General features: G+C 34.6%; 1 protein-coding gene across 20 annotated transcripts in view; it reads right to left on the reverse strand.

Moving 5' to 3' along the window:
- Nucleotides 1-294: 294 nt before the first annotated feature.
- Nucleotides 295-25075, reverse strand: part of PPIP5K2 (diphosphoinositol pentakisphosphate kinase 2) — a 50729-nt gene continuing 25948 nt past the window's right edge. For 3 of the 20 annotated variants that reach the window (XM_088157244.1, XM_088157246.1, XM_088157245.1), the window contains exons 15-32: nt 24578-24703; nt 24345-24466; nt 22729-22911; nt 20700-20841; nt 19946-20169; nt 18236-18363; nt 17928-18042; nt 16316-16423; nt 16113-16229; nt 15307-15480; nt 12730-12903; nt 11810-11833; nt 11444-11513; nt 9279-9398; nt 8350-8412; nt 4443-4574; nt 2788-2916; nt 295-2163 (exon numbers count right to left, since the gene is read on the reverse strand). In XM_088157244.1, the coding sequence (XP_088013370.1) occupies nt 2060-2163; nt 2788-2916; nt 4443-4574; nt 8350-8412; nt 9279-9398; nt 11444-11513; nt 11810-11833; nt 12730-12903; nt 15307-15480; nt 16113-16229; nt 16316-16423; nt 17928-18042; nt 18236-18363; nt 19946-20169; nt 20700-20841; nt 22729-22911; nt 24345-24466; nt 24578-24703 (2255 nt within the window). In that variant the 3' untranslated portion in view covers nt 295-2059. Of the gene's footprint in view, nt 2164-2787; nt 2917-4426; nt 7767-8349; nt 8413-9278; nt 9399-11443; nt 11514-11809; nt 11834-12729; nt 12904-15306; nt 15481-16112; nt 16230-16315; nt 16424-17927; nt 18043-18235; nt 18364-19945; nt 20170-20699; nt 20842-22728; nt 22912-24344; nt 24467-24577; nt 24704-25075 lie in introns of those variants that run through there. The other 17 variants (XM_088157247.1, XM_088157253.1, XM_088157248.1 and 14 more) reach the window with 17 other exon arrangements.

Raw genomic sequence — 25075 nt, forward strand, 5'->3', positions numbered from 1 at the left:
CCTATTGTCAGTCTCAATAACAAGTAGAAGAGCACTTACAGTGGTCCTGTATTTGATGTTACCATTCTGGAAAACAACAAAGCACTGCAGAATGTGTGACTGCCACTTATCTTTTCGAGGAGTGATTTCATTATAAAATGATACTGCCATTTCTTTTATTACACATCCTTACCTCCAAGAGTAAGTGTGGCTGATTTGTAAATGAATGGCTGATATGTAAATTATTTTCCCCTGCGAGTATAGCTACTCACTATACTTCATAGTGTTTTTAAAAGAAAACACAATAGAGAGAAGTTGCCAGTGACCTTGATTTTATTTAGGAGCACATAAAAAAAGTTATGCCACAGCTTTGGTTGACTGGAATGATACATATACTTAAATTTTTAGGTTTTTTTTCTTCAAACAGTAAACCAGCGTACATTCACTTGTATGCAAGACCAACATTGTCAGTAACACAATTACACTACAGAAAATGAAATGCTTGAAGTATATAGCTGTGAAACCCTTCATATATTTGATGTTTAACCAGCATTATTAGAAATAGTCTGCTGAAGCCATTTCATGTAAGGTAAACACTGAAAAAAAGATCCTGTGGCAAAGTGAATGTAACCATAGTTGCACTGGCTCTGGAGACAAGTAAGAGCCCTACTTAAACCTTTAACTCATAAGGTATGTCTTCTGCAGCTTAAACATGAAAGGAATTACCTATTTGTAGTTATGAAGTCCATTCTTACTACTCAGCCACTTGAACTTAAAGAAATGGTCTGTATTTTCATAATTTAGGATACTCATAACCCAATAATTTTTCATGCCACAGAAAAAAATTACAATTGCTTAAGAGTGGATAATAATTCTAAATAACACCATAACTCCATGTTCCACCAATTTAGAAAGGCTTCTTTCATCTCTTATAAAATGTTCCATTTTCTTCCTGTGTTTGGGTTTGTTTTGTGGTTTTTTTCTGGGTTTTTGGGGTGTTTTTTATTGGTTTTTTGTTTGGGTTTTTTGGTACATTTGTGTAGGATTTTTTTGTATATTTGTTTTTTGGGATTTGAGAGCTGCTGTCAACCACCTAGACTGGAAGGAGAAGGGTTGAAAATTCCCAGGGCACAATGAATCCTGACTATTTTGGAACAGTATGCACTGAGTTCTGGTAGTCCACAGTCTTTCTCTATGCTGAAAAGATGATAATAAAGCATAGATGGAATATTTACAATATTATAAGTAAACCTAGTAGCAGACCAGCTGTAACCATTTCTCCTTCTACAAAACCTGCTTTTTAATATCCCCTTCTTCTAGAAACACATGGCAAAGAAAATAAAACTGTCCTTTTTAGTAAGCAAAAGAAGGTTTTAATAAAAGCAAATAAAAGACAGTTTTATCTGCTAGATGATACACAGGTACCTGTATATGAGAAAGTACATTTAAATTTTACAGGTATGATGTAAACATACGGGAAAAAAAGTTAAAAATGCTGATATATGAACTTGCTCCATCATGCCTAATTATTGCAGCATATATGATATAAAATAATTAAAATGCAGAAAATATCTGCTTACATCCAAACCAAGGAAAAGAGATCACTTTGGAAATGTAGTTAAATTTTTAAAAAGTCAAGATGTGTGTTACATTTCAGCACACAAAAGAAATTCACAGGGAGATTATAAACTCCTGAAAACAGACGTTTATGATGACAACAGACAATGCTTTAATTACATCAAAAGATGTAATGGAAAGCGACATCAACAGATCCGCTGTAACACATACCATTTTATTTTTGTCCAGGTTTACAGTAGATATTTGAAGACACAGAGAAGGTTCAGTGCAGCTTGTCCATTAAAAGGTGTGCAGTTCATCAAACCGATAAGTCTATTTCCTGAAATGTTTTAGAAAATAAGATGCTTGACCTAAATACTGTGCACACTAATTAACCATGTATAAAGACTCTTAAGTGCACTATGAATTGCAGATGCAGACAAGAATGGCTTTTGACAGCTCAGTAATTTGCTTCAATGCACACTAAAGAACCATTTAAGAAGTTGTTTCCAGTTTTGTCTGATCATTTATTCTCCAAAAGAGTTTCACCACAAAGTTCTGCATCTAGCGAGGCCTCTTCAAGAGATGGTTTAGTATTAGAGACATTAACAGGACATCCAAGGGTAGCTGTACAGATAGGAAGAAAAGAAGTATTAGGTTTTACACTTAATATCCATGCTAAAAAGCATCAAAGGCAAGAAAAATGCATGTTATCTAGCAGAGAAACAAATGAGCTACACTATCTAATGAAATGAGGAATCCAAGTGAAATTTGGTCTCTAAACAGCACAACCACCCAAAACCAGACAGCGTCGCTGGCAGTTCAGACAGAACATACTAATGATTGAATGCATCATCATGTATTGGAAGCTTTAGTCAGAACAGAGTCACAGAGCTGTACATTAGGTGTTCAGAAAACATCTTAGAAATTCAGCCACTTAAATAATTTACTTTGTCTTACTTGGAGATAGCTGTCACACTTCAAAGCAAAAGCGCATGAACTACAGGCCATAGAAAATGAAACAATTCAGAGGATAAGAGAAAGTAAGTATTAACACAGTTTTACTATTAAAGCTATTTGTGCAACGCTCTTAAGTTTTCACTGACCCACTAAATGATTCTACTTATGTAGGCAATGCTAAGAAACAGCTACCCCTATGAAGTCATGTAACATGTAAGGAAGAATTAGACTGCTGGAAATAAGCAATAGTCAATAATCAAAGCCATTCTGCCTTTGACAGAATTTACTTACATAAGGTTAGTTTCTCTACCCCTAACCTTTCAGGCAAAGTTTCAAGTGGAGTTGGTTGAATTTTTGTGAGGGTAAATGTATTTAAAGAAATTTTTCTTCCTGAAAGGGGCAACATTTGAGTTGGAGAAGCTGAAATGGTAGAGAAAAAAAAAATCATTAATAATAAAAGTATTCTCACCTAAAGCAGATGTGAAAACTGTAGTCACAGGACTGTGTATCCATTCAGCAAACTAGATACCACATTTATACAATCAGCTGCTCAGCTACCAATTTTTGACTCTACTGTCAAAATTTCATAACATGAAAGACAAGTCTTAAATATCTTTTTTACCATGGAAACCAACACAGTAAGTTCATGCTGTTAAAGCTGCATTTCAGTAACACGTGCCTTGCCAGAAGATTGGCAAAAGCATTAGTGCTGTTTCTCATAGGTTATGAATACTGCACCTGAATAAGCCCAACACATCTATGAAAAGTGCATAGAGTGCATTAATCTCTAGACAACCTCCAAACAGTACACGAAAGCAGGAGAACCACACATCTATGACTTTAAATGTATTGGGTCTATTTTCCAGCCACTCCTTGGTAGAAAGGTGACAACCATACACTAGGAGTATGACATCTTTTGTTTTTCAATACCTCTTCATCTTATATACTCTCAATTCTGAACTGATTTTGAAGATAGGCAAATTTCCTAACCAGTATAAAAAGACATTTTAAATGGAAGAGAATTTTCATATACTTGTAAGCCTCTCTGAGGTATTTTTTAGTAATATCCATTTTCTTAAATTGCTTATATTCCTTCTCAAATATAGGAGGCATATCCTATCAAATAATCTGCTTATTAAAATCTAAACTGTATAAAATAATGGGGGGAAAAGGGAAAAATCCTGTAGCAGAAAAAAGGGAGAAGTCCAAACAGGTAGAAAACTGTTGTATTGATACTTAAAGGTTTCAAAGCATTAAGTCTTTAGACACTTCCCTAAGAAGAATGGTTTTCAATCACCTGACACATTATTTATGAGCATCTTTAGTATGTGGTAAATCTGACCTAACTGAAACCATTTCCAAAGACACAGCAGTGGAATCACAATGGAAAAATCATTTCGCCAGACACATGCGCATGGATAGAATTCACCTGTATTTCCTTTCAAGATCACCTAAACTTTACATATGCAGTACAAACTGCTAAAAAGCTAAGTAATTGCAAAACACTCTACAGGTGAAACCTGAAGTAATACTGAAAGAAACAGGAAATAATGAAGTTTGAAGTGTAAATACAACACTATTCTGCTGAGGTACAGCAGTATAGTATAAAGCTGGGAATACTGCATGCTACCTGAAAAGCATGACCTGTAATTCAGCTGAGTGTGGACAGTACAGAAAAGTCAATGTAAAAATAAAGGAAGCAAACTATGATTTCATTAAATCTTTAATTTACTACCTCAGCCAACAGAGAAATTACTTCAATGAGTTTTAAGTGTTCATACCCACAAAAGAATAGTCCAAAATGTAAAATTGCGGTTTATGTACACTTTCATTTTCTTAAACACAGGTTTTCCTTAGTTTACTTATTAGCTGCAAAACACTGCAAAGATTAACTAGACAATAGTTAGGAATTCAAAATTATTGTAATTACAAACTATAACCAGTACATGTCTCCTGCAGATTTTCCCTTGATGGAGCAGCAACAGAAGCAAGAAATTCATCCACCTGCTTCAGAGACAAGGAATTGTGTAGAGTTTCCAAAGGGCAAATAGAAGGCACCATGGAATACAGTTCAAAACCTAAAAGAAAAATAATGAAAAAAGAGATTTCCAAACATAAGACAGGATTTAAGCTACTGCATTAATTCATGATAAAAAGCGCTTACTTTACATTAGAATGTGCAGGCATAAGTCCCTTGAAATCATGGAAATTAAGTATGACAAGAGTTGGAATCAGAGGAGCCAATTTCCAGCTAAAGATACTGTGTAACATACCATAGGATACGACTCCTGTGTACAGATGAAGTACACTTGTACACAAGAGAACTGTGCTCTACTCCCAAATCACTTCATGAAAGATAATTTCCCTTTAAGACAAAGTTAACAGATCACTATAAAAAAAAAAGTACTAAATAGGTAACTCATTAATGCAAGAAAGTAGGATAGCTATTTTATTAGCAGACAAGAGCTAAAAATGCTGTATCTTCCAAGAAATAAATCTGCTGAATTCATGTTCTATCATCTTCAGTATTCTGTAAAAACAAACTGCTGTCTTTAATATCAAAGGAAAACCTGTTAGCATTTTTTACCTTGAGGTTACATGGTGTTACTTTCTGAGACAGATATACACCTACCTTTATGCATTTAAAAACAGTATTGAAAGACTAGAAGTTTCATATATTAGAACAGTTAAGTAAAGCAACCCAAAAATCTAAAAATTTATTGGACTTTGCTTTTCTATGTTAGTATAGATCATATACTAAGCATGCATCCATATTACTAACAGACTTAAAAGCATTTAAACATCTTGGCTAAAAAAATATTGCAGCCCTTAAATGTGATTCAAGTTTGGTAACTCAATAACCAGCTTTTCATCCAGTGGCATTTCAGAAGAGGAAAATGCGTCCATTAGTGTTTTCAACATACAGCTGTAACATTACAACTTTGCAATTCAATACTGTAAATTTCTTCTAAGACAATTAAATGAAGAAGCAATAGTGAATGAAATAATGTTTAGAATTTCAGTTCAATGTACATTTATTAGAGATAGCATTATGACTGTGAACTGTTCTTTCCTATAAAATAATGTTCCTGGGATATTCAATGTTGCCCATTCACTCACCATCAGTACTTTGCATAAAGAAGAAATTCAACACAATTTCAACCTCAAATGTCTATACTTATATCTAGATCCACCCAATATTAGAATTTCAGGGACTACTGCTACAAATATTCGACCAACTGAAGTGTATTTATGTCAGCTTCACTTAAATGATAAAAAAATGTTGCATTTCATGAAAACTTGGGTTTTGTGTACAAAAGAACTACCACAATACTGTTAATTTCTATTTTCCTGTAAAGTCAGTAGATAACCTTCAGTGTAAGCACTAAGATGCTTGCCATACATATTAATATCCTAGATAACTACATGCATGCATGTAAAGCGCAAACCCTTTCGTTGCCTTACAGTAAAATATAAGATTTCTCTTTACCCTGACAGAAAAGTCACTATCACTCGAATGAGAATTTATTTTTCTAATTTTGCAATTAATGAAGTGGGACAATGGCAGGTTAACTTTTTAGTAACTATTATTATTATAGTGTATATTATAGAAACCAGAAAGGAATTCCAAAATGCACTCGTGTCCTTTAAAAGAGAAAAAAAAAAAGAAATAAAATTTTCTTTTTTAGGAATTTCCCCTCCAAATTTTTTCACTGTGTTTTGACAATTCTGCTGTCACCTAGCCATATCCCAGCAGGTCGTTATAGTATCTTATGTCTGAGGCATATGGCTTAAAACGTAATCTGGAAATCTAAGTGTAGTGTTTTGTTTGAATGCTTCCTGATAAACATTTTATGATGTTACAAGAAATAAATTTGAAATTTTATGATGAAGAAGTCTGACACTATCCCTTTAAGAAGGCAATTTTCTGTACACTTAACAGCCTTTGATTTTTGCCTGTATGTATTCTTAAAGCATCAAAAGGCAAGACAATGAAAGGGTTAATGCAGCATATCAAAAAGCCACCCTGCTGTATTAAGATTCAAGAGCTGTAGAGACATACCGCTGGAGCCTAGATATTCCACAGAGGAAATGGACCAGCACCTAAAGAGGTGTGGGTGTTCTGCAGAGGCCCAGAAAATAAGGTATAACACTTTCAGAAGATACTTGTTTCACCATGTTCCTTGAACTAAAGATGGGGGGGGTAGTCTGAAATGAGTTAAGAGGGTGTGATAACAACATAAAAGTAAGAAAAAAAACAAAGTGAAAGGGACAAGGATAATTAAAATGATAGTCCAGAGGATAGATGAAACAACATCAATATGGCGTTATGTTAGTAGAGTACCCCTGGAAACTTGGAATATACTTGGGGTTCATAGGAGCTTATACTGTATTGCATTAATCTTGTCAAAGATGTGTGGTAAAACTGCTGCATTAAATGAATCAGAACAATCAGCGTAATAATTAAAAGCTATTTAGATCCTTTTTTAAAAGAGTGGAGTTAACCAAAAGCAAAACTAAAAAGCAACTAAATGGAACAGAAAGTAATCCAGAGATTAGCCACAGATTCTCAAACGCAGTTCTTTCTGACCTTGTATGCTTTGGGAATATTGTTTGGTTTGTGTCGTTAACATAAAAAATGGACTCTTGACTTCTCTATCTGAGATGAAACATTAGATTTGGCCTTTTAGATCAAACATAGTCTTAATGGTATAAATTTTGCCTTTACTATAGTTTTCCTTCAAGAAGCACTGCAGTGCAAAATAGTCACTATGGATTTAAAATAAATGTAAAAAAATACTACTCTACTTCTAAGCAAAACGAAACCAAAACTCAAGTATTTTATTTTTTTTTTTTTTGCTTTCATTCTAAGCAAATATATTTTGAATCTAACATGAAAATACTGATGATTTCCATATATTGCAATTTCAGCATCACTATCACTGAACTCAGCCAGCAGTCATGCACATTTTAAAACTGCAGTTAAGAAATCTGGGAAAGCTACATTCAGGTCCAGTGGGTCCTGAAGACTGAGTCTACTTTTCATGAACAGGATATATCTGGGGCCTATTTAGTCATGTCGAAAGGGAGGCACAAAATATTTTGCTGAGGAAGAAAAAGACATACCTCTGTCCTGTGTGTTAAATGAGAATTTTTGCAAACTGAAGGCAGTTAACTCTCACTCTAGAAGCTCAAGAGGTCAATGCTGCTCAAGAAGTCACAGCCCTCTTGCTGTGATTTTTAGTGCAATATTTAAGTAATTTGCACATCTGATGAACAGAGAAGTATGATAAAGTAAAATAAATTTTTGTCCCATTAAAAATATAGCAATTTAGCAGGAATATAACCAAAGCTTCTGCTTTAGCATTTGTAATTTAGCATCACTTGAAGAAGACAGTCATAAACTCCAGCTGTCAATTCCGTGATTCATTTTAGAATGGGCAGGCACAAGAATCAGGTCAGCAGAAGACAAAGAAGAAGCAGCAGCTATCAAGAAGTGTACGTCTAATAAGACCAGATTTTGCTGTCTGTATCTTGTACTATAAAGTTTGATCATACAAGAACTTCTGGAGGAAAATTTATTAGAGAGATCATGATTAACAATAGCACTTCATTTTTTTTTGATGCATTTTTCTAAGTAATTAATTTTGATGTTGTAGTTATACTAATGAATGGTAAAGAAAAGATTTAGGATATCTAATGATTACAAATATATTTGGAATTTTGCTTGAAGCTAGGAATGACAGACGGCTGGATGATACTGTACACCCCGTATTTGAAATAAAAATAAAAGGGATGAAGCAAGAAACCTTTTGTTTTCGATTTTGGTTTTAAAATAAAAGCAAAACGTACCATTGGTTGGGTGTCGAGCAAATGAGATAGAAAACCTTTTAACAGCAGAACCGCGTGTGGTGTCTGAGAAAGAGAAAAACAGGTACCTGAAATTTGTAACAGCTACCAAAAGATGGAGATTTTAAAATAGAAAAGGAAGAAGAAAGGTAAAAAGAAAAGATGAGAAAGTATTAGAAGTGAGTGGCATGCAGAAGGGACCAAGGAAAAGGACTAATATCTAAACAGATGTTAAAAAGAAGAAAATTTGGATTGTTGGTAACTACAAGATGTGTAATGAGGTGTATGAAAACAAGCAGAATGAGCTGGTGATTCTGGCATATAAGGTTACTCAGGTTAGACTCTAATACTGAGAAGTGAAGTGGGGGGGAAACAGCCTGAATACTGTTTCACCTCAAAGTTATAAAGGTGTGCTTTGGTATCTTTACATTCTGAAATCAAGTGAGAGAGTTTCTTCTCTATGCCACATTATCCAAAACTGAGAATCTCCTGCTCCTTTGTAATACAAACTCCACCGAAAAAAAAGGGTCAGGAATCCTAAAATTTTCACCATCAGTATTTAACTTATCACTTAATAATTTCATTCCTTGTATACACTCCAAATAATTTATTTAATTTCAAGATCAATTAGCAGTGATAAAAACCAGAGTTTAAAATTATTAAGGAATTTAAAAACAAAACTTTCAGTTTAGTTAAAAAATGCACTTGCTGGAATCTCCTGGCACACATTACAAGTCTGTGATCTGGTGTTCAAGGCAAACAGGAATTAACTATGCTATTAAGTTAAACATATACAAGCTATGGGCAATAAAGAAGCATTAGAAACTCATAAAATTAATACTAAGGCCAAAGATTCTAGGATTCCATTAAAATCTTTAGAAGTTTAATGTGGCACATGGGTTGTGCGTGCATGTGCGAGAGTGTGCACATACCATCTATGAAGCCAGAAGAAGTCAGCTTTTTACGATGCGTACGAGCATAATCCTGTAGGTTAGGTGCACTTGAAGAACCCCCGAGCACTGAGGTGCTAAACAGGCCCGCACAGTGAGACCCTGATGGGAGTTAGAGAAAATACATACAACAACCAGGTGTTCGTCCATTCAGGTTGGGGATGCATGCAGCATGCAAGCACATGGCTCTTACCACACAAAAGGCAGCTTTTGGCAGTGCCTTGGACAGGTTCACAATATGCTTGTAATGTCAAAATGGGACTTGTAGGCTGAAACTATCATAATTTATTGTGCTTCTACTCATGAAACTGCACACTCTGCTAGATGTGCAAAGAGAGGTCTGGCTTTAACAAACTGAGTTCTTGTCCTGTTTTCACTTTTGGTAAAAAAATGTTACCAGTTAGCATCAATGTAAACATAAACAAAATAACAAAACAACAAAACAACACGAAGATGATGATGACAATAATGATTGATGATGATGACGTAGAAGTTTTGTCTTTGAAAACCTGTATTCCTGAAACAAATATAAATTGGAAGAATACTGTTCATTGCTTTCATCCAAATCAACCTTTGAGATGACAGGCTGTTATGAAGTACTCATGCAGTTCTACAGGCTTAGTATGTGGAAATAATTCTAACCCCAACAAAATCTTAGCTAAAGTGGAAATACTCTATTCAGATTTCAGCTACCATTACTAACAATGTTACAAACTGAAAATACCTGAAAGTTTAATCAAGTTTAACCTGACTTCCTTTCCCGAGAACACTTTTCCATATCTCCATGCAAGTGACAGTACTTTTGTTACAACTCATGCATTTCTGCCACTAGAATGGGAGTTTAAACAAATCACTGAAAGCCACAGACAGAAATATAAAAACAACTTTTGTAATTGTCAACCATTAATGAAACTTACATACAACAATGAACAAAATGGGAAGAGTTGCATTTTTTTCCTTTACATTTTACTACTAGTTGAAAGGAGAAGCAATTTTTCACTCAGAACTTAACTTTTACATTTTAGATAAGCAGCAGCAGATTTTTTTTTTTTAAACCAGCGACACTTCCTTTCATTACTTATAACAGTCCAGTGAGGGGAAACATTACTAGCACATGTGACCAATCATAGCCAAAATAAATTGGTGCCTGGTCTGTGGCAAAAGCGTTTCACACCAAATATAATACCTTAATCTACATGTAAATATATTAACTTCCACAAGCTATACTGTGTCACACAAAAGAATATTAACTTTAGCAAGCACATGATAAAAACCAGGACTTCAGTAAACAAGAGCATCTGACATATGCATTTCACTATGGGAAAAATATAATGTGAAGAAAAGTATCACAGAAAGATTACACATACAAAAAACAAGTATCTTTGCAAATAAAGGAAAAGCTACTTCTAAGTTTATGCATATAGGTGATGCATTTTTTAAATACATATTTCCCGCAAAAAGACATGCAGATGAAAAAAGCAATATTGATTTACAGGAGTGCATGATTTCATTTTTTTGCATGTGAGTCATATGTATGCCTGTTTTCATAAAGCAATAGAAAAGCAACACTTGAATTAAGAGAATTTGAAAGAAGCCTTTGAATTACAGCATGATTCATTCTAATACTGAAAAGAAGAAATTAATTTTCAGAGAGGAATATGTGCAAAACACCTGATACTATCAAGCAACTTTATGTTTGCTCCCTATCCCCCTCCCCTTAGAAAAACATCTTCACTTTCATCAATTACCCACAGTAGGAAACAGGAATTTTCAAGAAATGTGTTTCCAGAGCAGGCCAGTTTAATCCAAAATATTCTTACAAAATCCAAAAGCTCAGTCAGAAATTACCTTATTTTAAAAACCTGCTTTATGTTAAAAACAATCCTGTGTACCTGTTGAGAGCAGTACAAAATCAATAGTATGGAGGATCTCAAACAATTTGCTCTTTTCATTTATAACTTATGTAAAAATTTTGCTGCAAAAACAATTGTCCAGTGCATAGGCAGACACTCAGCACATGTTGCTGATAACAAGTACTATTGGGTCCTGTTAATGAAAAAGCTATTCAAAGAATATACAACTAGAGAGAACAGCAGGCAGATGAAAAGCTGACAACATCAAACAAAATTTCAACTGTAGGCACATACCTAGACCACTCTGCTTTTGTTCCAGAATAGTTCTTGGTGTTCTCAAGTTACTATTGCTTTCTGATAGGACCTGGATATAAGAAACAGAAAAATAAGGAAAAATAGAACAACAGCATGAAACATCCATTTAACTTGATACAGCAGCCTGTTTCAGACAGACAGGTGTTAATAAGCTGTATGATAAGTGTTAGTAAAAATATGTAAAGGAAACATGAGAGATCATGCAATATCCCCTTCTGAAGGGAGTCCATTTCACATATGAGCTCCTTGCAATGAGGTGGTGGAAAGCAAGCATTCAGAATGAGAAAGGACACAGACCAAGACTGAAACGAGAACAAACATTTGAGACATTTTATTTCATTTTACCAAACGCACTTTCCTAAACTGCGCCTGTATTGAAAAAAGGAGGGGAGGGAAGGAAAGACAGACAAACTATTGAGGACACCATACAATCACTGACCATGCACAGGCTCAATTAGTATAATCTTCAGATGCTCACAGTCTTTGCTGATATAAACTCTTCCAATGTAAATAATTTTAGAATTTTCCACAATAAATTATGAAAATTTTCAAGGAAAAAGGATATGGTTACAGAACACCATCCATTGTCCTACATGTAAACAATATTCTGACATTCTGAATAGCTTTAGCTCTTCACTGTTGCTTCCAAAGTATTTACTGTTTCTTTTTTCCCTGCTTTCCCCTCACCCCCCTATTACATGGAACAATCTTCAAAATATTGTACAAGTCAATGGATGATGTACTGTTTTGAGAGTTTCAGATACCTCCAGATTTAGATGGCAAGAATTATTAGTGCTAGAGTTTTTTCCCTGCAATAGTTAATACCAGGCCACTGAAAACATGACATGTGCAAAACAAGTTTTGAATAGCCACATGAAGTACCAAATAAATTATTTTGAATAGTATTGGTTCCATTTTTTTTTTTTTTTAATTTACCTACCACCAAATTAAGCAATGCTGGTTTTAAAGTCTTAAAGGACAACTAAACCAAAGCATAATTCTCTTTCATTAGGCAGTACACTAAGGCTTTTTTACTGTGGTAACATTGGCAATTCCTATAAAGAAACCAAATGTTTATGAAAGTGTGTAACACATTCAGTGGAAAAACATGCACTTGCTCTTTTTCCCCCAAACATTCTTGGCAAGTAATTTTAAGAAGTGGAAGGTATTACTTGAAACATAATCCATAACAAGGGATTAGATGTCCTTAAAGACAGTTGCTGCTTGGAATGCATAAAATGTTTAATGAAGTAAAGTTTAAAAACCTGTTGCCATGAGCCAAAAATACTGGATGTGAAAGCCAGTGATTTAGGGGAGACAGGGGAAGAAGTGATTTGTTCCCCTGATCTGCGTCTTCGACGCCCAGTACCCACACCACTGGTGTAATGCAGCCAGGTACCAATACACTCTGGGCTAGACACACTCAGGGGGCTCTCTTCCTGGAAGTGAGAAAGGGGGCAAAAAACAGCAAAGCATGCAAAGTTAGATTCAACAGAGCCAAATTGAACAGAAAAGAAAAAAACCCAATCTGCTTGCACCCTTTTTCATACTACCTTTAAAACTATTAAACAGCGAAGAGAGAAGAGTAATAATAATTAGAATAATAAAAATTAGAAAGTTATCAGTTTCACTTTTATCTCTTCATCCAACTATATCTTCTACTACACCTCAATCAGATTTCTAGTAGACTAATATTAGATATGAGAGAAAACATTTGTTACCAATAATTGATTCATAATTTTAAGAAATTTTCATGTGTTGTAAATAGAACTTCTGTTACCCTTGACATACTGTTTAATAGTTTTTTCCCCCTCCAAAGTACATTAAGCTTTTCTATTTATTACTTAATAGTTTCCATTTCTAGTCTATAAGTCTATCTGAAAGCTTCTTTTTATCTTTTAAAACTGCCTTTGAGACTTTACAGCTGACTCACTGGTAGTAGCACCAAATTGACTGGTGGTAGTTTTCCAAACTTAAAAATGTCCTAAAAATTAGCTGATGCTGGACACCTTATCAGGACTTCAACGGAGGCTAGTGTCAGGCTAAGCACCCACCCATGTCTACATCAATACGTGTCATTAGCAATTAACATTCCTTGTAATACAGAGTTTGCTTCCCAACATCAATGAGCTTTACGTTCTTGTTTTACCACTATAACTCAGCTTTTTTTTCTTTTCATGACTCAGTCACAGTTGCATTCCTTCTGTAAATATTGCTGACTATAACCCAGACAAAAACTTGCATATAATCTCACACCTGACAGTGTCCTTTCAAATTAACGGATGTAGGTGAAAACAGAATTGCCTTATGGGAGGGAAAAAAAAAGGAAGGGGGGCCAAAAAAAAGGGAAAAAAAAGGAAAAAAAATAGAAAAAAAGAAAAAAGAAAAAAAAAAAAGTTCAAGGCAGTTGCAGTTTAAGTTGCAGTGACTTCTTTAAATTGCTTCAAAATACTGTTTAGTTTAAATATTCCAAATACTAGTTTTGCAGATTTCAGTAGGCCACATGAAATTCCCTATTTTACTTACAAGAAAAGTATGTTTTATAGTGTACATTTTCTTTAAATTGGCTATTTCCTTCCAACAAATAAGCAAGCTCTGAATGCTGAAACATATTCAATTTTAACATATATTATCTGCACAGTCAAAATTTGGCAATTTGTGCTTCTGATATCTTGTGAAAGTTAACTTCCATATAATTCATGAAAATGGTTGGAAGTCTGAAACAGACTATTAAGCTGTGATAAGTGAACTCATAGCTAGGAGGGGAGTTGCATGATCATCACAAAAACAGTTTTTAAAAATCAAAAATATTGATGTTGTGAGCATTTGTTTATGAAAAAAATTAGAAATAGAAAATGTAAGACATTAACATTTATTATGTCTGTTAATTTATGGAAATCATGTGAAGTTATGTAAATATCCTTACAGAAGGAAATCATGCATCTTTTTATCTCCATACTGCCAATAACCAAGTGATTTCCAAATATGTAATACTTTTACTGCATACAGACAACTCATTCCCAACACAAACATGAAAGAAAAAGCTTTTGGCATGAATCTTCATATCTGATGGTTTTAAGCAACTGGAAATGAGGCAGTAAGAAGCTGTTAGTTTGCTTCTAGCATTAATATCACAGAAGTGCCACTATGCACCATCTGAATTTCCACTTAACCATCCCCACGGTATCAGCGATACCGCTGTGCATCCCCCCACCTCTGTGACATTAAGCCATATCTGTGAAGCACAGTTAGATGTCATGGCTTTCAAGACAGCAAACTAGATTGTTCAAAATGTTACCTACAGAATTCATGAAACACAAACTCCAGCCACTTAAAAAAAAAGCTTCCCCTTTATCCTTCTTACCTTCAAAAGCTTGACAAGTGGAGTCACTTTCACTTCACGTGAAAGAAAATATAGCAGAAGGCATCTCACCTCCTGCAGCTCCCCTATCACCCTAATCCCTCTGTTCTCTTCCAGCACAATCACCCTGAAAGTTTGCTCCATTCTCAGTAGTAGCTGTCTCGTAAGGATGAACAGAAAAGCAATATATGTTAATTTGTAAAGGTAGGTTTAGACTGAAGAGTCTTCATTTTCAAATATCAACTTCTCTAAAATAGTTCAAAAAAAAGGACCTAAGTCCTTTAAAAAGGACTTAAAAAAATATCCCTTTAGAGAAATTATTGCCATGGAGGATTTCCCACTGAGTAAGGGCAAACCTTCTGTGAGATGTATCATGCTGGTTCTGTATAATCAAAAGTAGAATTACATTTGTTTTTATTCTCTTAAAAGCAAGCAAAAGTTAATGTCTTTGAAAGAAATTATCTGGAACAAAAACACTTACTTCAACAGAACCAATCTTCCTGGATCTTGGAAGGGGTGACTTTCTGTGTATGTGGATTGGGTCTGATACCATTGGCTTGAACATCACTACTGATCGATCTGGTTCATCTCTTTTATGAGTGTGTACCTCCTCATCACTATCATTTCTATGAGAAGTTTTCTTCGAGCCTTCATTCTACAGAAAACACATAATTAATTTGCAATTTGTCTGCACCTTCAAACAGAGTGGCTCTTAAATAAATATTCTCCATAAAGATAAAATAAGCTCATTTTAAAAATACAAGATGTAAACCATATATTATTGAAAAAATTAATCTAGACTTTCATAATCTACATAATAATCTATTTCTTCTTCTATTTAGAAGAATTCCAGCCAAGCTTTGCTCTCATTCCTTTCTCAAAAAGCAGCTGTAACTCCACTTACCTGACCATGTATCTTGGAAAATATCAATTCTTCCTCAACAATCTGTATTCATAAACATGCCAAACTACTTTCTTAAACATGTCTTCCAATTCCCAAAATATTATTCATGTGACGCTCTGATGTTGATATCACTTTTCTTACAGTATTTTGTATTTCTAGCAAAAATTCTGGCAAAGCCTTAGAACACCCAAATTATCTGTGTCCTTTACCTCAGTGCCCATTCAAAATGGAAAACATTGGGACTACTTATCTTTTACTGCACATTTTTCTACCAAAAACCAGTCACACTTGTATTTTTTACATAAAAAATTTACAGTATTATTTTAGGTATGTCCATATCTAAAAAATCTACGTTTTGCTTTATAGGAAGGCACAATTATTACCTCTCTGGAGGCAGGTCTGTATCCATACCCAGATGGTAAATTTTTATCTTCCTCACAGCCTTTAGCTCCTGGACTGAAATGCAGTTCCACATGAAAACGTTCTTCTGAAGAAAGCTCCTGAGGTAAAACAATTAAGTAAGTTTGTACTTTAATACATAGCTGAGCACTACTCATTTCTGAAGATATTTATGCCTTTTAAATACCTTGTTTGGATCCTCATAAAGCATGATGACAATCTGTGTCATGTAATTGAGTTCATTGACCACATTTAAGTAATCCATAGCTCGTTTCCATTGTTCATCTGTTGATTCCTTATGGAAAAGAAAGTTCAAAATGTAAAACTCAGCTATTTTCTTAAAAAGACTGATGATTTACACATATTTTCATAGACGAAGTGCAAAGCTCATCATAGCTAAGGAAAAGGTAGAGGTACAAGGAAAAAACCAACTATGAACCTCTATGAGTGACTTAAAATTACTCATGAAATGACTGAAAAGTGAAGAGCAGAACTTTTCATGTGTAATTTCTGTGTGTCTTTCATGTTTTTTCACCTATGATGATATGCAGACAGAGGCACTGTTTTCAATTCTCCTGATGAGAACTGATAATTTTGCACTAAATTCATTTCAGCTAGTGTATTGTTTAAAGTTTTCAGATATCAAACTAACAGAGATAGCAGTCAAACAAAGTAAATGAAGCTTTCTAGTACGTAGATGAGGTACAACCGTGACATCCCAAACTACTTAAATTAACTTTTCTCATGCTGTAGGAAAGAAACAATTTAGTAATCTACCTTCAAGAAAAATTAAAAGTTTATCAGACTTAAACTTAGAGTGTACCTGTTGTAGCATGTGACAGAGGTTTATAAATGCTTTTGCCATAACTGAGTTTAGCCATCCACTGTGGCAGTGAATACTGAAGATTTTCTAAAAGTTGCAATTTGAAACCTAGCCAGCCTGTTAAGCAGGCAGGTACCTGGGTGAAAATCCCAGCTCATCAGTTGTGCAGATGTACCATTGGTCGAGAAAGTGAATGACAGAAATTGTAACCAACCACCTGTGTGAGCCTGGGAAAGATCACGCACCATATTTAAACGTGCTTGAAAAAAGAAAAAAAAGCTGAAGTCTTGTTACTAGTGTCTGTGGTGTCTTTGTCTCGGACCCAGCACCCCCAGACCAAATGGATGAAGCAACAGAAACAACTGTAACAATGTAACATCCATTACCTGAAGCAAGTATGTCAATACAACAATTTGAAAAGTAGTGTGTAAGTCAAACTGTATCTTACAAGCAGGTAAGTTTGTGGTGCTGCATATATCTTCTCCAACAGCTCAGTTTAAGTAATTTCTGAATCTGAAGAGCTTGTCTTTTTCAGTGTCAAAGACTATCAGATGGACAATAATGCACCACCTTTGTAGTGTTCTATAACAGTACAGGAAAGTAAGAAAATTCACTGTAGAGGTAGGGACGTTTTGATGGTATGTCAATGGTCAAAAATAGCAAGCCAGTGCAAAAATAAATTCAAGAGAACCCTGAATCATAACTTCAGAATAGAAGTTGCAAGAATTACTGGTGACAACAGAAGACAGTAAAAAAGTATCTGGCCTTTCCACATCTATTTGAGATTCTAACATATACAGCCAATGGAACACAGCATTATTGATGGAAATCAGCATGTAATTTACAATATGCTTCTCCATAAGTAATAGAAAATCAAATGTTTGAAAAAATGTGATAAATTTCAAAGACACTTAAGGTTTCAATCGATACAGTCAGGTTCTTCCCAAAATATCAGGGCTTCAACAGAAAAGCTTACATCACATAAGGCACCGTAACGAAGGGTGGATAACAGGGAGTGGACGTGACTCTCACTGGTGAAATATAGCCGGGTACGAACATGGCGTTCTGGGGACATAACACCCCTGGAGTAGCTTAAAAAAAAGAAAAATGTTATTAGACCAAGATAAGATGTGTCCTTATTTTTTAAATAACTGTTAATATATATATAAATTATACTTTATAAATTCTACGAGCAAAAAAGATACTTCAAATATGAAAGCTATAGAGTATCTTTATTTTTTTATGGGAATTAATGTAATCACGTAAAAAAAGTAACTGGCTTACAGAGGGTGAAGCTTATTAACAGTGTCATCATCTTGAGTTCTCTGAAGGTCAGAACGAATTTTTCTGACTAGAGGAGTGCAGTAACCTTTGGCAATCTCCAATTTCTCAGCTTTAGAAATACCATATTCCTGTGTAAAAATAAACTGACTTTTAAAATTCAGTTAAAGATTAAAATGCCTTCTAATTCAGAGCTTAAAGCAAATTAGTCATCTATTAGTTTGCTCTGGCTACAAACCATTTTGGTTTTTTGTTTAACATTTTTACTGCATATGATTACTTATGTAGCTTCAACTAACAAGCAGTTTGCCCTTCTGCTGTTTGATTTGATGCAGAGAAAACGTTTTTCCTTCACTAGTTAAATCAAAGGAGTGGATGTACCTTCTGGAATGATAAAACTCTTTTTCTTAACCTAAACATCTACAGAGTCATTTCTTCTTCTTGTCACCATCTCCATCTCCTATCCTGCTCCCACAGTGTTCTGTTATTTTGGTTTTTTTAACCTTTCTTTTAACAGTCATTAAAGAGACGTATTTGGTATGTCTTAGTTTGGGGTAAACACATCCGGAAAAGATTTTCTATTTATGTCAAATAATAAGAAATGGTATTTATGTATTTATATATTTACAAATGGTATTTATGACTGGGAAATTACTGGTGATATTAAATGTTGTAATATCATCAATATTTAAAAGTATGTTCTTTTCAGGAGCTTCATACTCTGCTGCAGATGGTATTAAAGTGCTCTCACAGTTAGGATGAATCTTCTTGTAACCCTAGAGAGCAACACAAGCACTCTTCCTTTGCATTACCTAGGCTATCAAGTTTTCTTTGTTTTTCTTCCTTCAGTATGTGTCCTCATTTTTACCTGCTCTTATCTAATTTTCTGTTTGAAATTTCAGCTTAACCCAACAAAACACAATGCATTCTAAGCATCACTACCGTTTTCGTCCTCCATGCCAAGGAGTTTGAGAGATGTGGAGAGGAGGAACTTCCTTCACATGCTGTGCACAATATTGGTAAACATCTCTGTTACAACACTGCTCTGTAACTGCAAGGACACTTAGGGAAAGCTTTAGTCAGCTCTGTCCTGACTAAAATCATATCAATTTCATGTCCTGCCACCTCCAAGATTTTAGAGGTAACCGAAGTTAACAGCCTGCAGAGCATGTAAGTTTTACTTGTCCACTTCTGGCCTGAAATTCTATGGAATTTAATGCCTATATTCACATCATAGAGTGTTAGCATTTTGAAAAAGCAGAAAGGTGTTTTTAAATTAAATTGTTTAAAATTAGTGAAATTACACAGATTAACAGTGTCATTTGCAAAGAGCCCAAAAATGAAATTTCAATTAGCAGAAAAAATGAAATTAAAAGCAATTTCAGAAAACAGAGCTATTCACAAAGGCAACCATTGAATGAATGGTGCATATGAACCATTTTATTCTAATACACTGATGTAAAGGAAGGAGGCATGTTCACACTCTAAATTTCTAGAAAAATTCACCCTGAATACAGCTTAATTAATTATAAATCAAATTTTTCTTAAAAAATCAGTCGGCTTGCTACTGAAAAATAAGATATAATGTTAAAGGCTTCTATTACTGCAAAGTGTAGGAGCTTTGAAAGAAAATACAAAGTAGATATTTTCACAAAAAAATTTTAAAAGCTTTTATTCTACACTTTCTTTTATTTAATAACTGAAAATGCTTACCTGAGGAATTACAATGTCAGCTAAAGCTTTTGAAAGCCTATATAATTCCATCGTGTTTTCTAATTTTAACGATCCATTGTGTTGTACATCATATTTTATACAGTCATAAATATCAGGAATTTTGCTAATATCATATCTTCCATTTTTTGTTTTGAAGTCTTTTTCCAACTTGGCCCACCTGCGCAACATCAGTTCTAGAGTTTCACTGTGGTACAGCTGAATATCTGGATAGACACACATCTCTTCTAAGTAATTAAGGCCATTCAAGTAACAAAAGGACATTTTAATTACATAGTAGTAGCAACTGAATTACAGAGGAATCAAAATAAGTTAACTGCATTACTATTAAGAAGAAGGCACAGCTGGGCATAACATTAATTTTAGTGCTAATAGCATCACAATTACATAGTTCCACTATAATAGTAAAACACATTGCTGCAGAAATGCACCACTGGCCCTTAAATATAAGATGTACCTATGTAACTTAGCCTTAGTACCATCAACTTTTTCTATTACTTTTGTGGAATGCTGAGTTTCAAATAACTAAGACAAGAAGTTCTGCAACACAACCACATGTTCCTCATGCTTTTTTACTTCAAAACTGTGCATATCAGACTGTGAAAATACTTAATCCATTATTGGGTGACTAATGTTCTGCTAAAAGTGAGTTTAGTGAAAAAAAGTTATGTTACAATTCTCTTTTATGTAAGTTAACTAGAGAAACTAAATACAAAGTACAAAAACGTTTCAGTACCTGCAGACTTCGGGTCTTCCATTCTCTGCCTGATCTGAGAAGTCAAACTCTGGATCAAGTAATAGACCTTGTCACATGTCTTTACAGGATTTTTAATAACCTGCATTGATTTTATCAGTGAGATGCTTCCAGATGGAGTGAGCTGCAATTTGAGATAAACACAAAATTATCTGAACAGACTAGATTTGAAAGAGCTGGTGAGATAAAATGGAACATGTCAAAGATACCAAGTACTGGAGAAAAAGCACTCAAGCAGGTTGCTATGAATATTTTAAATAATTTATCTATTATCTATTTCCTTTGAGGCATTAAGAAAATATATCAAAATGTAGTACCATTTACTAGAGATTCAAAGGTAATAAGAAATTCATAGAGCAACTAATTCTATACAGTAAATCTGAGTAACTACAAGAATTCATAAAACCATTTATTTTATTCCAAGACAGGAAATTTGGGAAGATGCTTAAAACTTTGTATATACTTAGCAAGCCTCCATATTTTCCTTTCAAGTAACTTCTGTATTCAAAAGCTTACAAAAGTAAATTCTGTTAGAAATGTTGTCATAAGGCTACACACCACACAAAATATTTTTTATTCTATAGGAACCAGATTTGCAATGGTAGCTGATACCTTAGGAAAAGTTTGCCTGTTCCTGTCTTACGTTTTTATTTCTACGGGACTGCAGGACACAAACACAAAAAGAAAGCCTTTAAATGCACATATAGCAGCAACATATGAGATGTTCTTCAGAACTGAATTAATTATAGAAATGGTAAAAGCTACAAACTATCACCATCAAGGTGTCACTAAAACAACAGAGTCAATGTATGTGTGAGGCGTAGCCTCAGTTTTTTCAGAAAAGTCTACAGAATCCAAAGTGACCAATGATATGAAACAGTGATTTATACACAAAACACACACTTATTTGCACTTTCCTCAGTTTCTTGAAATGGATAGTAATTTGGATGCAGAAAACATCTGCTCTCTACCTCACAGTAAGCAGTTCCTATCTTCCTATTATGATGTAAATCAAGAAATTGATTATTTATACATAATAGGGAGGCACAGGAATAAACTCCATACACTTTTCCCAAATCACAAGTAAATTTAAAAATAAAAAATAAACGAACCCCCCAAAAGTTTTTATTGCTTTATAATCCCAGAAGTCAGTAACTTTCAGCGACCAAAGAGTACTCTATTAGTTCCAGTCACATTTCAAACCTGATTATATCTATGTAACAAACATCAATAAATCCTTTCATTTTCCAATTACTGTTGAATTCACTGCTAGGAGTGGATGATACTTTATATATTTAAATGAATGCACATAGAGTATATAAATGCAGGGTATATTATTCTTTATTAATTTGCTCTCAATACTTTTTCAAAAATAGCAGTTTAAGCTTAAACCTCATTTGAGGACTTGTATTTAGCTGTTATACGAGACAGAAAAAAAGCAATTGAAAGAGAAAGAAGTTTCTTAACTATAAGAAACAACATTTAAAACCAGGAATAATGACGTGTTCTGTACTAAGTCAATATAAACTATATTACTATGTGCTAATTTAGCATGTTAATGAGATATTTCATATCATTGAAAGTATTCTACTGCTTTTCAGTATCTTAGTATTCTAAGTAAAAAGAAAAAGACCTTGCAGCAGATTAATGATTGAAACAACTGCAGCACGTAGGAAAACATTTTGTTACACCACACACTCAAAGATTACAAAAAATGCGAACAATACAATGTCATTTCTTGAAGAATTAAAATATTTTAACGGAACAGTGAAAAAGGTTTATAAACGAGAGTTCCATCTACTCCTACTTCAAAGTTTGTAGCTATTCTGATTACCCAAACTGCAGGACAAAATATCCACAGCCACAGTTGGTACAGCCACCTTAGTGGTTCAAACTATTTGCACCCAAATAATTTTGCAAAACAGATACATCAAATCACCGCTCAGTACTTTGGCAAAGGAATTTTCATAATTATTTATTTTATTTCATGGGAAACTAATCATATGCTAACCTTATCATAGTCATCAGCAGTAAATTCTCTGTCTCTCTGGAGAATTTCATGGAGCCTTGCTTTAACACGATGTTGACAGCTGCTTAAAGAATCACTGTCACTGTCCAACAGACCATTCATATTAGCACTTTTTACCATCTGGACAAGAATAGGAGTCAGCTCTCCCTCTAAGGCCAGTAGTCCCTGAAGCAAACAATACCATTATTCAGGCAAATAGATGAAAAAATTAGTATCTTTAAAAATATGCCCAAAACACTCATTTAAATTCAAGATGGTATTACTTGGCTATGGGTTAGATAAACAGGGGCACAATGCATGTACTTACAGAGAAATGGCTCCCTAAACACTGCTAGTGTGCAGGATTGATACAGATGGTGCAACACTGATGGCGACATGTCACAGAGAATGTTCCCCAGCACCAGCTATTCAGGTCTTGGATTGTGGAGAGTGCAGGTGCTTTCTCCCTGAGGCTGGAAGCAACACCTGCCTGACTTGTGGGCAACATACTTTGCTCAAGGACTTGTGTTACCAGAAAGGAGCTACAGGAAGAGTTTGCAAATCAAATACCGTCTGGCAGGATAAACAGCAGATAGGCAGGGTCTTACAAAGAGTTTACAGAGGCAAAAGCCCAAGCCATGTGAGTCACAGGACAATGAAAGACGTGAATGGAGAATTCCAAAATTAAGAAGGCTGGAAACTTTTGTGACTTTTCTGACAATGGAAGGGCTCTGGAATAAAGCAGGAAATGGTGTGGTGACTCTTCCAAACCTGCTGACCAAGGGAAAGCAGGTCAGATGACTGAAATATTTTGTACAAACACATGCAGGATAGAAACAAATAGGAGAAACAGGAAGTCTGAAGACTTGTAGAGCTTTAAGTTAATTCAAATTACAGAGATATGGTAGAATAGTTCACACAAACAGACTTTTGCTGTAACTAGATATAAGACCTTTTGGAAGCCAGGTAGACAGCACAGTATCATGGTAGGCCTCTGCTACAGACCACCCAAATTAAAAGGGGAAATGGATGAAACCTTCCTAACAGAAGTGGAGAAAGCCACCTAACTGCAGGCCTTGTTTCCATAGATACTCTTGGCCCTGGATACCTCCATGGCAATATTGCAGGGGATATGGAACCAAGATTTCTGGAAAATGCTCAGGACAATTCTTTGACAGAGGTTACTGATGAACTATCGAGCACAGGCATTGCCTTGGATCTCTTACTCACGAGTGCCAGGAAAGTAAAGGTAGATAGATAGCAGTCTTGGTAATTGAAATCTGGTGTTATAACAGATCCATGGAGAAGTGAACAAGACAAATACTTGCATTAGAGCCTAGGACTTCAAGTGAGCAGACTTTACCTTGTTCACATAATCTTATGGAGAAGAGCCTTGCAGGACAAAAGTGCCTCAGACAGGGCTGTTTAATTAAAACCTGTCTTCATCTGCTCAAAGAATTTCAAATGTCTGGCATATTATTTGGATATTTTTTCACACTGAACTACTCTTTGAAAATAGCTTTTTCTAATACACTGTAAATCTCTCACAGACTTCAAAAGAAAAAACAGACCTGAGAATATCAGAATTTTAGAACTGAAAATACCATTTCATAATGTACCTTTGCAAAAGCTGCTGCAGTCATCTGAACTCGTCCCTCATCAGAAGCGTAGATTTTAAGATCATGTCGGTAAGTGCTATGTAATCTAAGTAAACCACATCCAGGAAATCCAGCATAATCTCCTACCAAACAAATATTTTTCTCAAACTCTCATCTTGCATTTGATTATCTTCAAAAGTGATTTATGACACTCAATTTTTTTTTTTTTATTATTATTATAATTTTCTTTTTACCTTGTCCGCCTGGATACATACACCTGAAAGCTCTTCCAAGCTCCTCTGCTTGAACCCTGCCTGCAGGGGTCAACTCTCCTCCCCATTTTAGAACCAGAAGCAGGGATGGCTCATTTCTTCTATTATCTAATTGTACACAGGGAGAGGAGCTTAGTAGTGAAGTATACTGTTAATTTTTTTACTTTAAATGAACAAAAAATATTTGGTCTATGAAAAGCTTCATCAAAGGATCTCTTCAACATTATGAATCTTTATTAGCATTCTAATATTAAGGAAATATTGACCTGATGAACTAAATGGGCACTTTAAACAGAGAAAAACTGAAATAATAGAATTATGAAGAGAATATATATGAAAAATATTTAGTATGAATCTGAAGCAAAAAGTAAATCAAGATAGAAAAATTAAAACAAATTGGATGCTAAACACCCTACAGTTTGTAAATGTTTTAAAGATAATAATTGTTGAGTGAGATTTTCTTATACTGGCTCAAAACAC

Source organism: Sturnus vulgaris, chromosome Z (genome assembly GCF_052056855.1).
Source record: "Sturnus vulgaris isolate bStuVul1 chromosome Z, bStuVul1.hap1, whole genome shotgun sequence".
NCBI classification, from domain to species: Eukaryota; Metazoa; Chordata; class Aves; order Passeriformes; family Sturnidae; genus Sturnus; species Sturnus vulgaris.